This window comes from Hydractinia symbiolongicarpus, chromosome 10 (genome assembly GCF_029227915.1).
Source record: "Hydractinia symbiolongicarpus strain clone_291-10 chromosome 10, HSymV2.1, whole genome shotgun sequence".
NCBI lineage: Eukaryota > Metazoa > Cnidaria > Hydrozoa > Anthoathecata > Hydractiniidae > Hydractinia > Hydractinia symbiolongicarpus.
The window spans coordinates 22,819,693-22,834,631 of NC_079884.1; the positions used below are offsets into that span (position 1 = coordinate 22,819,693).

At 33.6% G+C, this 14,939-nt stretch overlaps 2 protein-coding genes across 2 annotated transcripts; one reads left to right on the top strand and one right to left on the bottom strand.

Moving 5' to 3' along the window:
- The first annotated feature begins 997 nt into the window (after window positions 1-997).
- Window positions 998-3,414, top strand: LOC130612371 (carbonic anhydrase 13-like). The gene is made up of 7 exons (XM_057433675.1): window positions 998-1,110; window positions 1,509-1,559; window positions 1,856-2,178; window positions 2,288-2,383; window positions 2,644-2,710; window positions 2,784-2,956; window positions 3,225-3,414. The coding sequence occupies exons 1-7, from the start codon at window positions 1,053-1,055 to the stop codon at window positions 3,339-3,341; spliced, it is 885 nt and encodes a 294-aa protein (XP_057289658.1). The 5' UTR covers window positions 998-1,052; the 3' UTR covers window positions 3,342-3,414.
- Window positions 3,251-13,460, bottom strand: LOC130612357 (dynamin-1-like). Its single transcript, XM_057433662.1, has 20 exons — window positions 13,229-13,460; window positions 12,942-13,015; window positions 11,396-11,545; window positions 10,370-10,573; window positions 9,412-9,510; window positions 9,189-9,297; window positions 9,056-9,107; window positions 8,750-8,892; window positions 8,179-8,524; window positions 7,573-7,659; window positions 6,862-6,932; window positions 6,630-6,772; window positions 5,915-5,946; window positions 5,554-5,663; window positions 5,349-5,481; window positions 5,093-5,236; window positions 4,952-5,008; window positions 4,688-4,866; window positions 4,466-4,582; window positions 3,251-4,309 (listed from the first exon to the last, which is right to left on the bottom strand). Exons 1-20 carry the CDS (start codon window positions 13,390-13,392, stop codon window positions 4,240-4,242), a joined length of 2,484 nt encoding a protein of 827 aa, XP_057289645.1. The 5' UTR covers window positions 13,393-13,460; the 3' UTR covers window positions 3,251-4,239.
- Between the last annotated feature and the right edge of the window lie 1,479 nt (window positions 13,461-14,939).

The window sequence follows — 14,939 nt, forward strand, 5'->3', positions numbered from 1 at the left end:
TCTGCGAAGGGGTCCTAGTACATTTAAAGCTTCCATTTGTGCTACGGAAGGCGTGGAAGCACAACAACCGCTCAACTAGACAACCTCCTAAAATAACAATGTTATTCTCATGCTAAACGTTTGGCAGAAAGGATCGATTGACACTTATTTAATCGCTGGCATGACTCAGCCGTGGTTTAAACCAAGAACTTCCACACAGGAGACTAACGCCATACCACAAGGCCACCAGTTGGTAGATAGCGAGTTGTAGAGGAATAGATTTTGGCCAAATCCGCAAAATGCCTTAAATTTCGGAATTTATTATTTGGTTATTCACGAATTTTTGTTATTTTTATAATTCGTGAAATTATGTTTTGCGGATTCGAACATACATTTGGTTCAAACTTATTTCACTACATGTATGAAAATACATTTAGTGAAATACATTCAACAACTCGAACTCAAACACAAACTATTAAATTAAGCCTTAAGTTTGACTCCACACCGGCGGGATAATAATTATATATGTTTTTACCTGTAAAAGGAATTCGCTGTCTATTTCAATTTTTTTGTGGATGCCACAATCAAAAATTTAAGTAGTGTAATAAAAATAAAGCATTTAGTTATGCTTCAAGGGTTTTTTTATACCGTATTAGTCCTGCTGCGAGATTAACGTTTCAACCTCAATCTTGTTCCCCGAGCTTCTTTTTGCTTTCTGAATATACATGCTGGAGGTACTACTTCGCGCAGCCACTGGTGACGAGATTGGTTTTGAACCTTAGAAGTTGTGGCGGGAATATTAAAAAGGCTGCAATATTAGAGAGGTGGGATTATATTTTCAAAACATTGAAATTGGGTATTGTTATTTTGAATGAAAAAGTTCAACAAATTTTTTAAAAAGCACAAAAAAACGAACGTTAACCATAATTTGGACGAAAATGGGATTGTCTAAAAGGCATAATAATCATCCGTGCACATCTAATTCTATTATTATTTAAAGCGTAATCATTAGTTTACATATATTTATTATCGGATTCTTTGCTACACAGTGAGAAGTGGTGGTTGCAGTAGAAATGAAGCAGATAGGAGTCTTGTGTGTTGTATCATTGTGTGTTTATCAAATATTATGCTGTAAGTAAAAGTAAATCTGATGATATGAGTTCACTACTTTTAAGGTTTATATAATCCCCAGCGCCGTAAACCATTATTATCTCTGAGATAAACCTCGAAAGTATTTTAAAGGTTTATTTCGAGTAGCTTGAGGGACGGAAATGTGTGGAAATTGTTACATCAGTGCTGCGTTATATAAAATTCAAATCTGGTTCGTGTGCAAAAACTATGATTGAAAGAAATGCACAATAATTTTTTTGCATATTTTTTATGAATAATTGGAGCAGTAAGACAAAAGGTATGTTACGTCAGTTGCTCCAAACATTTATACAAAGCTTACTAAGTTCTCAACAAGACACCGAATGTTATAAAGAGTATGTAAAAACTCCTGAAGCATTAAGTTTATGTTTATATTTCAGCCGACGATGTTTGTGAAGGCAATTGGGATTACAGAAATGAAAGCCGGCTTGGTAAGTTTAGACGTGCTTATAGCAGACCTTCTGAAAGTAGATTGTAAATCCTGCGTGGTAGTTTCCGTGGTAGTTATTAAAAAACTGTAATACGTTTATTTTGCGCGTTCTGTAATAAACGATTTAATGGCTTTTCACATCGCCATGCGCTAAAAAATAACGTGTGAGTATTGTTTTTACAGATAGGATTTCTACACAATCTGCCACCCAAGAATTTTTTGTCTAGAAAAAAATGAGCATAGTTATAACATAGCTAACATTAGTTTAAAACTGAAGTAGCTTTTTCGCACATTTAGGACCAGTTGATTGGTTGAAAATTTATCCTCTCTGTGGCGGAAATCAGCAATCACCGATCGGCATTAGAGATTCAAAACTTTCAACACCAAAAAAAGAAAACAAAATCACGTTTGACAACTACAACGAGAAACCTAAAGCTGGAGAATATTATACTATAAGCAATGATGGACGCGCCCTGTTATTTAAATTTCCAAAGAAAACGAAATATTATCTCAAAAAAGGGACTAATACATTTGTACCAACACAAGCTCGTATGCACTTCGGCTCACGTTCGCTAAAGGGATCAGAGCATGTACTAAATGGAAAGATTTATCGAGCGGAGGTGAATATACTTAATGATCACTTCATTCGGGCGGGGCTGGGTGGGTGGAAGGTTGGGTGGCGAAAAAGACTACTACCGTTGTGGTGAAATGCTATTTTTCTTCACTTAGATACATATATTTCATCGGAATAAAAAGCACCTTCCAAGTGCAGCATTAAAACACAAAAATGGATTGCTTGTGGTTGGTGTATTTGTTCGACTCAGTGTAAGTACTTTTCCCCCTTTTTATACATTAGTGAATTCTCTTCATTTTAATCTGGACAAAGGCCGAAGAAAAAGAAAAGGTTGGGGAAAAAGGGGGAGCGAATTAGCCTGTATTTTTGAAAAGCCACGAAGAGGTGTACTAGAGAGGGTAAGAATTTAGAGTTGCAGGGAACTTAACATACAGAGAGAATCCACCGCAATATGTCTAGTGCGATAAAAACAAAATACTAGCAGTTGTAAAGTTAAATCTTCCGTGTTTAGAGTGGAGAAAGATCGTCTCCTATCATAGCCAAGTTTGCACGGCATGCTCAAAGTGTAGCCCAACCAGGTAGGATCATGATTCTCAAAAATATTCTATCTTAGAAAAACATGGTGACATTTTTTAGAATTTTATTTTGCAGGGAACAGTACGAAAGTTAAAGCTTTTCCATTAAACAAATTTTTTCCATGTGAGGGCGAATTAACAGTGACTCCATACGTCAATTATCAGGGATCATTAACGACACCACCTTGTGCTGAAGTGGTCGACTGGGTCATACTTTCTCGTCGCTCTCTCCGGATTAATATCAGAGACGTAAGTTTAAATGTGAAATAAAAAGTAATGCAGGTTTGACCACTTGATGTTAACGTTTATAACCGGAATAACCAGAATTTCTTTAATATTTTTAAGCACATGTTTAAAACAATAGAATAAATAATAATCAACCTATTTGGAATTTTGGCATTTTTAAGCGTGTTAATGTTTTCGTTTTTAGTGAAAAAAATTCCCATTGTTAAAAGTGGTTATTACTTTCACGTAACGTATTTTGTGTACATCATACATATACCTTTATGCTTTTCAGTTGGAATCGATCCATGACGTTCTTGATTGTGACAGCCGTCCGTTATATGGGAATTATCGGCCAACTCAAGAAAGAAATGGACGCATTTTGTATGGAGTGAACATGTCTGAAGATTAACTTCATGAAAATTCTGATGTATATATATAAATATATGTTAAATATGTGATAAAAATATATAATTTAGAATTGATATTGCACTCTTACCAGTTTAAATACGACTCAAACATGATGACTTTCCAAATACTTTTTTTTGATTGAAATACGACTCTGATAACTCCCAGTACTTTTTTGATTCAAATACGACCAAAATGTGATGACTTCAAATACAACTCAATCATGATGGCTGTCAGTACTTTTCTTGTTTCAAATACGACTCAAACATGATGACTTCCAATACTTTTTAATTCAAATACAACTCAAACACGATGAATTCGTATACTTTTTTGATATCGCGCATGATACGCATCGTTTGTATTGGTAACCTTATTTCGCAAAAATAGCGAAAAAGTCGCGAAATTCGGGAAAATTCATCTCGCTATTACAACTACGAACTCATTGAGCTACAAATGACACTATAAGATAAAAACGAAATATATCGCGCCGTTTAAAATGACTTTTTTTTTTCTTTATCAATATTACAATTAGTACAATAGTAAAATTAGGAACAACGTTGAAACGATTAGAAAGAAGTTTTTAAAAAAAAATAGAAATATATGTTTTGCTGACCAAAAATTGTATCGGTTTACTATGCACAACGCAAAAATTGAAAGTAAAGAACGTTAAAATGTAGAAAAAATAATGGTTATATAATTTGGCACAAAATTTCAACCAGAAGCGATTTTGTTATTAACATACAAAAAAATTTCAATATAAACAGTGTAGTGAGTACGACAACATAATGGTACACATACAAAAAGATGTCGGCGCATGACGTTATGTATATGGTGAACATCGTCATAGATATAATTTGCTATATAAATTAACGTAAACCAATTGCACATCACAATAAGGAGCTCTACGGTCGACTTGGGACAGGTGGTGGTCGCGAAGGGAGATTTGGAGCAGGTCGTCCTGGTGCTGGTCGCCTAAAAGGAAATATTTTATTGCTTTTAGTCTAGATATTACCATCGTATCATTTTCCGATGAATTTTTAAAATATTGACTGCGAGCGTTATTTAAACAAACACCATTTTAGCTACGCACAAATTCTTATCGCACAAGTGATATGGCGAATGGCTTACCTTGGTAGCGCAGGATTCTCAGCAGGAGTAGGCCGAGCAGGTTGAGCAGGGGGAACAGAAGTTGGTCGCGAAGGCATAGTTGGCCTGCCACTTGGAGGAGGCGGTCTTGAACTAGGCCTATGAGAGCATGTGACCGAAAATGAAAATCAAAAAAACGGAGTAGCAAAAAGAAACACCAAAACGAGCGTACGCAAAAACAAACAAACGAATAAATATACTGACCTTGATGAACTGATAACTTCGAAGTCATTACCATCATCGACAGGTGGTGGCAAAGGCGTAGACATCGTGGTAGCGTTAATATCCCCGATAATTCTCATAGCTTCTTTACTCGCTTGATATATTCTGATCATTTCGTTACGTCTCGCAACTTCAGCATCACTCTCATGCATGAGTTCGTTCTGTAAAATACACACAAGTACATACAAATACACCAAACTTAACTTAATGACAAAACTAACAAACTCCATAAGTACAATTACGTACAGTATTTCCTGTTGCGTACAAATGAGCCAGTAGTTCGCTTGAAATAAACGTTTTCGCCTGAAAAAGAGATAGCAAATATTATAAAACTTTAAAAGGCGAACTTACTGAAAAAACGTAACAAAATCAATCTGGACCACTCACTGAATTGATGATTATATGCATACACGCTTTAGGAACAATATCCTGTATGTTCTTTGTAATAATACGTTGATAGGAATCCACAAGGTTTCGTATAGTCTCTATTTGACGTTCAACCACGGGATCTAATGACCCCAGTTCTCCACCCTACAGACAATACAATATTATAAAACGTGTTAACGTACAACAGGATCTAAAAATTACTTATTATTATAGAAGATTGACTTGATTTTTAAAAAACTTTGAAATGATGCATTACATCAGAAGGTCCATCTTGTGATGTGTCTCGTTCAGGATAGACACCTGCACGAAGGAACGAGGCTTTCCAACTGTCAACTACTTCAGTGGATTCAGCTGACAATTCCAACTGCTTATAATCTTTAAATAAATTTCTGAGGAAGAAAATAAACAACGTAAAAGAATATATGAAGCGCAAGAATTGGAAAGAAGAGAAACGGTCATACCTGGCGTCAGGGTTAAAGATAGCGAAGTAAAATCTTCGTGACATGAAACCTGAATCGAGATCTTTTACTTTACAGTTATCTAATCGTAGCTGATATTTGAGTTCCCTTTCCTAAAAAAATAATAATAACAATAATAATAATAATGAAAGATAGATTGTGAGAACTTCGCAAAAAATTATATAAAGGAAAAGACTTTTGAGAATTGCCACTCATATTAACTTTCGCAAACAACCTCGTTTTTTAAGGAAATAAACGTGCACGATCAAAGCCATTTTAAAATATTTCGCGTCTTTTAAAATTTCGCGACATGGATCAAAAAGAGTAAATTCGCGAAATTTCTTCTAGCATAATAAAAGCATACCGTTTCATCTTTGAACCAAGAAAGACTCTCCGCTAAAAAAAAATGTAAAAGATATCGATACCACAGTAAAAACTTTGGAATTGGAAACTGTGATGCGTGTTTGTCTTAAATTGGATAAATCTTTGGTTCCTTAACTTTTATAGCCCAAAATACACTCTAAATAGATCCCTTTGCAAAAAAAAAAAAAAAAAAAAAATTGCCATTTAAAGTCCAGTTTGCATTTATCGACTTTGCTTGCAAGGTGCATATTGTGTCGACTAAATTGAACATTCGCTCGCCAATTTAGTTAGTGCCATCGCTTTTTATTACTTTTCATTCAAACGCGTTGTCGACTTAAATAAAAAGAATACATGGCAGCTTCGAAATAAACAAATTGATTCTAGCATTTAGAAAACCGATTGAAATTGTTGCTGTTGCGTCTGAGAAGACAACGAATGTGGCAGATCATAATTTCTTAACACAAGGAAATTCATAATATGATATTTATGTTACAAATGGTAACCTAGCTAATCATTCACACTTTGTACGGAATATTCTGCCTAGAGGCCACTCATTACGAAGTATACCAAGCGTCCACTTTGTGCGGAATATTCTGCATGGGGGAAATCAAACTAAAGAACTTGCAGAGAAGCTATCGATATTTTCTGTTAATAAAGTGGAAAAGTGTTGTCATCTTAACGATGGATTTTTTCTAACAACAAAACACAATGTATACCTGACAATGTAAACCAATATTCTTTGGAGCCTTTCATAAAACCTCCACCACCAAGCACAAGCCAACCCTTACGAATGACCTGATTAGTTACTCTTTGACGAGATGACGCTTGAGATTGAGCACCTGAGGCACGATTTTGCGCTCTAAAAGAGATACGAAAGAAGTCAAAGTTGGAGAAGAAAAAAAAAACACAATGCATTTAAAATTTAAAATTTAAAAAAGTTTTTTTTACTCTGCAAATCCAATAAAGTCAGGATGCTGTGTGTTTATGTACGCCAGTTCAAAGTCCAGCATCAATTTTACCTATGATAAAAATCACAAATCTTTTAAAATTGTATCTCTGAATGAAATGAAAAGTTCAAATGCATTTCAGCAAATTTTGCTGACAAATTCATCAATATATTTTTAAATAAATGTCTCACACTTAACCCTATTATACCTCGGGTTTCTAAGCCAGTGTAATTCTGACAGAGAGGGAAGGGAGATACAAGACAAGTTGTTATTTTAATTATATAGATAAACGGATCCGTTTTCCCAGTAATATTGACGCTAAAGTCATTGAACTTACTAATATCTATGTAGAATATTACATTTAGAGATGTTTGAGGTAAGGAAAATAATAATTGGGATCAGAAATCATTCCGCTGGATCAATACTTCCTACAATGTCCTCAGCAACCCCTTATTAACTATCTGATGACCAACATACATGCAATGAATTTAACAAATACTACATTGTAAAATTCTTTTATGGTAATGTCCAAAAAATTTCTCTTTGTACAAAAAATGATATTTTTATCTCAAGCCCTAATAGAATTTAGGAAAAGTTACAAAATTTCGGCAATCAAACCTGTGGCCAACAAAAGTTATGCGGCCCCATAAGGTTAAAAGAATAAAATTCGAACGTTTGCTGATAAAATTTACTCTCAGATTTTCACGCTTACCTGGTCCTTGGCTTGTTGTTCAACTGTGTTTACATGCGACATACTGATTCTTTGGACTTCTTCCATTAGAGCAGGATACTTATTCATCTGTAACAAAAAAAGTATGACTTAAAGAGAAGCGATTTATATGGTTCCTCACCGTAAGTTTAATATACTACAACAAAAACTTCAATCACAGACAAAACTCTGTGATAGAAGCGCGCCAAAAATCCACAAGAATGTATACATCGTATTCCCCGCATCGGCATTTTGTGCACCCTTATTTACCTGTTAGCATTCCTCATTCTCCTGTTAGCATTCGCCTGTTAGCAAGTGATGAAACATTGGGGTCTTGTTTGCATTTTAGCACGAGGTAATAAAATACTGGGGCGGGGCAAATAAAGCTACGGCGCAACTACTTTTCGGAGACGCAGACAAAATATGGGTGTCATTATTACAGAGATAACAGTTGGACATCCTAAGACGAACTAACCGAAAGGTTATTATTTTCTTTAATAACAAGCTTAAACACAGTATATCATACAAAACCAGAACACTGCATGGTAAAAACACTATGGCTTTTACAAATGTTTCTTCTGCAACATTTATAATTTTAGCAACAAATACCTTTTCAGTGCATTTCTTGATAATCAGCGTCAACTCATTCACCACCATATCCACACACTTAACTGCGGGTGATTTTAATCGGTCGATTTGTTCTTTAACAATAGATTCAAACGCAATATCTGGAGTGAAAAGTCCCGATCGGACACCGTGCACATTTTTGATGGCGATACCGATTTTTCGACGAAGAGCTTTTTCATCGTATTGCAACCTGACTAGTTCGAAAGGAAATCTCTCGTGGAACACGCGATTAATTTTCGCACCACCTGAAAGATGCTCCGTATCAATGGAATCACCTGGACCTCCCTCGATCACTTTTTCGACGTCTGTTGTGAAATTGTGCAACATTCTAGTAAAATGCAAAGAAGAGGTGTAGAAATTTTAAAACAAACGTAAAAGAAGAGTTAGCAATTGCTATTTTCGTAAAGAAAGATGTTTTAAAAAGACGAAAAAAAATATTTCTAAAAAAGATGTGAAATTTCATGCTGGTTAACAATTTTGTTCTTTAATTATTAAAAGTTTATAAGAAGGAGAAAGACGCCCCTTAAAGCAAATAATAGGCAAAACTACATACTGCATAAGAGCTTTAGTTTTCATTGTTGGATCATCCGGTCTATAATTCTTATACTGTTCAACTTCTTTCTCCATCGATAACAGCTGTTCTTGCAAGCGGTTTCGAAGCGCAGGGATACATTCTCGAATGTGGTTGGTGAGTTGCTGAAAAGAAAAACAGTAGCTGCATGGACACACGAAAGATTACTTGTTTATGCAGACAGACAGACAGACAGACAGACAGACAGACAGACAGACAGACAGACAGACAGACAGACAGACAGACAGACAAATAAACAGAAAATTAGTGGAAGAAATATGCACTCACCTGGTTCAAAGATTTTTGCAGATAAGCAGTACCCATACGATCAGCCATATGTCTAGATAAAAAGAAAGCGTAAAAAGCGAGAGAAAAGCAACAAAATACTAACTTATGATACCTGGAAAATTACAACACCTACCTATATGATGGATGTGACAAAAAGAATTTTCTTTCAGCAGCTTGAGCAGCCTTGATATCTTTTCTGCCATCAATATCTTTTTGACTTCGATTAACAATACCAATATAACCTAAGAATGTGCCAAACCGGTTCATTATTACAATCTTTACGTATGTTTAGACTATGTAGGCCTACTCTCATTGCAGTTAGTATGTAAAGAACATCAATTATTTCTAAACTATACCTCTTCTTAAAGGGTAAACTTTATTTTCTAAAATATCTTTTGCATCTGTTCCTTCATCCATAAGATCTAATTTGGTAACAACAGCAATAGTTCTTTCGCCTGAATAAATAAATAAAAAAATAATTTTAATCAATGTGCATGATTTAACACACTAGTGCAAACACCAATGTATAATAAAAGTGGTAACTTCCACAGGAAGGACATCACACTTCAGGGCATTATCGACAAAAACTGTTGATGCTGTTAAACATATTCGTTTTGTTGCATGTGTGCTTGTGTATTTACACAAATACAAACACGCCTCAAAATTAGTAATAGTATTTGGCAATTGATGGCGCAGTTTTATTTTGCAAAGAAAAAAAATGTTAGGAAGCGTTAAAAGTCTTAAAATTCACCACAGTCTTGATTATATTAGTTACAATTGTTTCTTTAAAATTAGGAGAAAGTTAGAAAAATAAAATCTTCGTACAGTTCTTTATTTAGCGCTAGTTACTCACGCAGTGAAAAAAGACTTCGTCATCACCCCGTTTCCAAGTTATTTGGCCTCAAAGATTTAAGGGCATTGTAATAGCTTCATTAATTTAAAGTAAGCTGTTGACGTTGCATTAATATTATTGACATCGTGCCGCAACGTCAGAAAATTTAACATTTGAAACATAAGTTTTTTTTTCCGACAACAAAGGAAAATGAATACATGTCAAGATTGCTCCTCACAAACACACTGACACATCGTATTATATATATAGAAGGAAAATAAACCTTTTATGCTGTAGGAACCCTCTCCCCTATTTTTAAAAACAAAAAATAGCTTCCCATTTTTTGTTTTTAACCATCAATAATTTTCTGCTGACCGATTTCCGTTACACACAATCAGCCATTGGCAATTTTATGGCCATGTGTTTTTTGGTTAATGCTGAGCTGTAATATTGGGAAAATAAAGTTTGAAAAATAAAACTACCTGTTGGATCGCATTCTTTTGCTGCTTTTAATGCATCAGAGTTGGCTAAATCAGAATTGGCTGGAGATACTGCCAATATCAATGTATTTTCCTTAGTGATGAATTGAAAAACCATTTCTCGAATCTGCTGCTCAATATCTGCTGGTTGCCCCGCAACTGCAATTCTCGTCATGCCAGGTAAATCGATCAAAGTCAAGTTCAGCACTGAAAAAATAACGATGTAAAATGTTGCAGAAATAATATAATTTTGGAGAAAATATTGTTGTATTATACAATTCTAATTCAAAAGTTGCTTTTTGTCTTGAAATACAATAAACTATATACACAAATTCAAAATTAAAATAACAATGTACAGATTATCCCCTTTTTTGTTATAACAATTTTTCATTGACTTTCAATCTGAGATCCCTTAGACTTCTTAGCCCTTTTAAATTTAAAAATTCTAAAAAAAATAAGTGCAGCATCCTGTGTTTAGGTTCCCTAAATCATTGAAAAAGCAAACTTCTAGGAAGGCGTAAAGGTGTGAGACTGGAAATTGCCAGGATATAAGATACATTTATTTTTTATTTAAATGATTAAAGTCGTTGTAACAATCATAACACTCTGGTATAATGAAATACCAGCAAACTATGAGTACTTGCACATACTTACCATTAAAACAGTAAAAATCAAGAAACAGAGAGAAGGGGGAGAGGAGGTATTAAACCTGTTGTGCTTTGATGCATGTACGTTCAAATAAGACTGTCAAAACCAAAGATTGTTAACAGAAAAATTGGCAACAGAGGTAGAACATCTGTCTACATGCGCACACAATTCACATTTGGTTTTTTCACTTTTTTTAACTGATAACATACTACAGAGCTTCATGATTCATGTTGTTGATTGTGTTTTCATACATGCACTAATGATATGCTTTCTCTATAGTGCTGTTTCTTTTTTTTAAGCATTTTGTTTGGCTCACCGTTTTACTCCTCAGCAATTAACATCACCACACACAAAACTTCTGTAAATAAAAACGCATCTTACCGTGTGGAGAGTAAACGCGTAAATTGATTGGAATAGCTGAAACATTTTTTGTCTTCCCCGTAACACGATCCGTTTCATTTTCAATTTCTTTTCTCACTTCATCAAAATCAGTAAACTTTTTGTTTTTGCAGTGAAGAAACTCAGCATACTCTAAAAAAGTATATTAAGTATATTTGACAGAGCTTGAGAAAAAAAAAATCAAACCTACAACAATATAAAGGTTCTAAGGACTTCAATAAATCCAAATCACAATCCTTAAACTTTACTATGAATAATATTAAATCAATTGGGTTCACATACAGGTCATTTGTCTGAATTATTTGGGCCATAATTTATTTCTTGTTTTAGCGGTTACCAAATTTTCCAAATTTAATAATAAATAATGCCGCATTATGAAAAATTATTCCATTCATTTCAAAATACAATGTATGTTTCATTTTTATTTGAATAAGATCATATAGTTTTTGTTTAATCCCAAAAATTTCTTTCAGGCTTAAACAGGAGTAAATGTCCTGGCCACAGGCCCTTCGCACACCAAAACCTGTTTGGCGAGTGATCTTGCAGTAAGTCGTACACTTCAAGTTTCAATATTTTTAAAAGCGTGAGTGAACTTAAAATATAGAAATTAAGAAAAAAATTTGACAAAGTTAAGTAGCAAAATTCCTTTGTCAAAATTTTTTACATTTTTTAGTTATTTTATTTTTCTCTGAAAAAACCATTCCAGCACTTAAAAAATGTTTTCATACTTTCATACTTAGATCATACTTTCCTAACAAACATGATGATCATGCACCCCAGTGGTGAAAACGTATTCACTTAACCATACTTAATGGATAACAATTTTTAAAACACTTTAGCGTTTTCTGCAATGTTTGTGATGTGGTTAAGATGTATTAAAGCGTAAAAATGTTACTTTACTTTTCGCTAAGAGCCTTTAATGTTTGTGCATTGCTGCAGGAGGCAACTGAACGATGGTCTAGAAAAAAACATTTTCTTTTTTTTCGCTGTCTTTGGGACTTCTAGTATAGCATGGATAGACTGATGTAAGTGATATCAAAGGTCTGACATTCAGTAAAAGTGGTGATTTTTTTTAATTGGAATAATTTTATAATGCCGCATTCCGTAAGGCCTTTGCAAAGCTTAAAACAAACGCAAAACAAAAAAATAATTAACTGTTGCCTTTGCGAGGTTTTTCAATTTTCTTATATAATTTCAGTCATTATAATTCATATGCAACCCTTTGTAATCTGCTACAGCACCCGGCATTTGACAACATAATTGCCAATTACTTTTAAAATACTCGGAGTTGAATAGTTTGGATTTCACTCAAACTTTAGAAAGGTTCATTTCATTTTCTCGCTGAATTGAAGTATTTCCTCATAGGGATATTGTCAATTGGTAACACAAATAAAGGTGAATGCGCAAATGACATTGAACATGAGCATCTTTTTGTGATGTGAAATAAACCTAATGAGAAAGGCTGATTTATACACTTTTCACATAAAGCTACCCACATTTTATAAAAATTTTAATCAGAATTACATACCAGTTTTACTGTTAATAAGTTGTAAAATTAATGGTCTTCTTGTAACAATGCCTGAACCTCGAGGTAAAAAATCCCTACAAAAAAAGAATATAATATTTACAAAGTGAAAATGCAATGTTTCCAATTTATGTCAGCGCTTGACAGTTGACAAAGCAGATGTAGACAGCAGCAAACTAAATAGCATTTCCTCACAAATTGAATGTAGAAGACTGTAGCTGGTGGTAAAATAATGATTTATTATTTTTTTTAAATTTTTTTTTGTGTAACAATGTGTTCTAGTCATATACCTTCCAACAAAATTTTCCAAGACACTACTCTTTCCTGCACTTTGACCACCAACAACAGCGATTTGAGGTAAATCAATGGGTGACTCGGATCCAATTTGGGAAAAGGCATCTTGAAGCTTGTTCACAATTGGAATCAAATCTTCCATGCCCCTATTACCAGCCATTTTTAAAGTAAATAAAATTTAATATCTATTGGAATTCTTTTATATACCTGAAAAAAAAAAAGAAAAGAAAACCTGTTTTACCAAATTTAATTCTAAATTATAAACCATAAAAATTTCCGTAATTAGTGAGGAAAACATACCTTGTTTAAAAAAGTTAATCTGTTAATTTTAAGATATATATTTCAAATATTTTTGTAGTTTGCTACATGTCATAATAAGGACTCTGGGTCGCAATATTCAATTTTCTTTTTATGGCCACTTACTAAAGAAGGGTATGTCAAAAAATATCAGACCATTGCAAAAATGGCATAAACAGGGCCATTTCATACACAGTGCCAAAAATTCAAAATTTTCAAAAATGTTTAGCATCCTAAACGAAATTCTAAATAAAAGGTTAAATGAACGAAGTTTGTTCAATTTTTGAACAAAAAAGTTAGAGTAAACAAGCTTTCTTTATTTTGATGACAATTTCATATTGCACATTATATAGTGTAAAACATGCAAAAGAACTACTTGAAGTGCTGAAGTTTAATTTCTTCATACTATTTTATATTGTTTTAATTGTTTTCAAACTTCAGTTGAATGTTATTTACAAGAGTATCATCGTTTACCCTTTTTAATATTAAAGCATTACCTTATTAAGACAGAATGTTTGGGATTTGTCCCAGGGGTTTTAAGGTGATCTAGTGCGATTATTCATTGCTTTTTATATATAAAAAGAGAGCAAAATATAACTTCTTTGAGATGTCAAATTTTTGGCGAACTAAACTTTCTTAATTTTACCATTAAATGATATATACAAATTATCAGGTTAAATCAGTAGTACACACAATTACCTCATTGAACGAAATGGCAAAAATTCTAAGTACCTCTTAAGCACACAAAAATCCCACTATGTCACCAATGAGGGCAAGGAAGTTGTTAGTTATTTTAAAAAAAATAATTCCGTTATTACAATCAGATCAATCAAATTTAAGAAAAAGGGAATAATAATATTTCCCAAACAGTACCCAAGACTCAACCCAAGAAAAGTATACCAAAAGTTCTTATAGCTCCTTATTTGTAAAAGGTGGGGAAAATGTTCACACTCCATCTTGGGAAAAAGACAGGATTAATCAGATAAGAATGCTTTTTTATCTATTAGGTAACACGCACTGCAAACTTGCCAAAGTTTGCTTGCCAATGTTTACAGTGGACTAGGATCGTAGATTATTTGGTTTATAGGTCTAACATCTTATAGGGTGCTAATTTCTGCTAATGTCAGCATGCCCCAATTTCACTATATTTTGGACCTTTTCATGTGGTGGAGTGAATTGTTCCAAAATCAGGACATTGCTAAAAGTGCAGATAGCACATTTGGTTAGTTCCTTCCAGAATGTGTAGTATCCTCTTAGTAATTTGTGACACAAAAAATGTACTTAAAGTGACTGAAGTTTAATTTTATTTTTCTAAACTTGATTAACCCAATAAGGTTAAATAGATTCAAAAAAATTTCCAGTTAAATTTCAGTTGAAAATTAACTGCTCATACAGCTAATTATACGGTAG

Bases quoted from the DNA above. Each gene is read 5' to 3' on its own strand.
- LOC130612357 (XM_057433662.1), bottom strand. From the start codon at position 13,392: ATGGCTGGTAATAGGGGCATGGAAGATTTGATTCCAATTGTGAACAAG. The intron at 5,947-6,629 runs GTATACATTGTG...ATTTTTTTTTAG, and splicing joins ATATTGGTTTACATTGTCAG to CGGAGAGTCTTTCTTGGTTC. The intron at 4,310-4,465 runs GTAAGCCATTCG...ATTTCCTTTTAG, and splicing joins GAGAATCCTGCGCTACCAAG to GCGACCAGCACCAGGACGAC.
- LOC130612371 (XM_057433675.1), top strand. From the start codon at position 1,053: ATGAAGCAGATAGGAGTCTTGTGTGTTGTATCATTGTGTGTTTATCAA. The intron at 2,384-2,643 runs GTAAGTACTTTT...TTCCGTGTTTAG, and splicing joins GTGTATTTGTTCGACTCAGT to AGTGGAGAAAGATCGTCTCC. The intron at 2,711-2,783 runs GTAGGATCATGA...TTTATTTTGCAG, and splicing joins TCAAAGTGTAGCCCAACCAG to GGAACAGTACGAAAGTTAAA.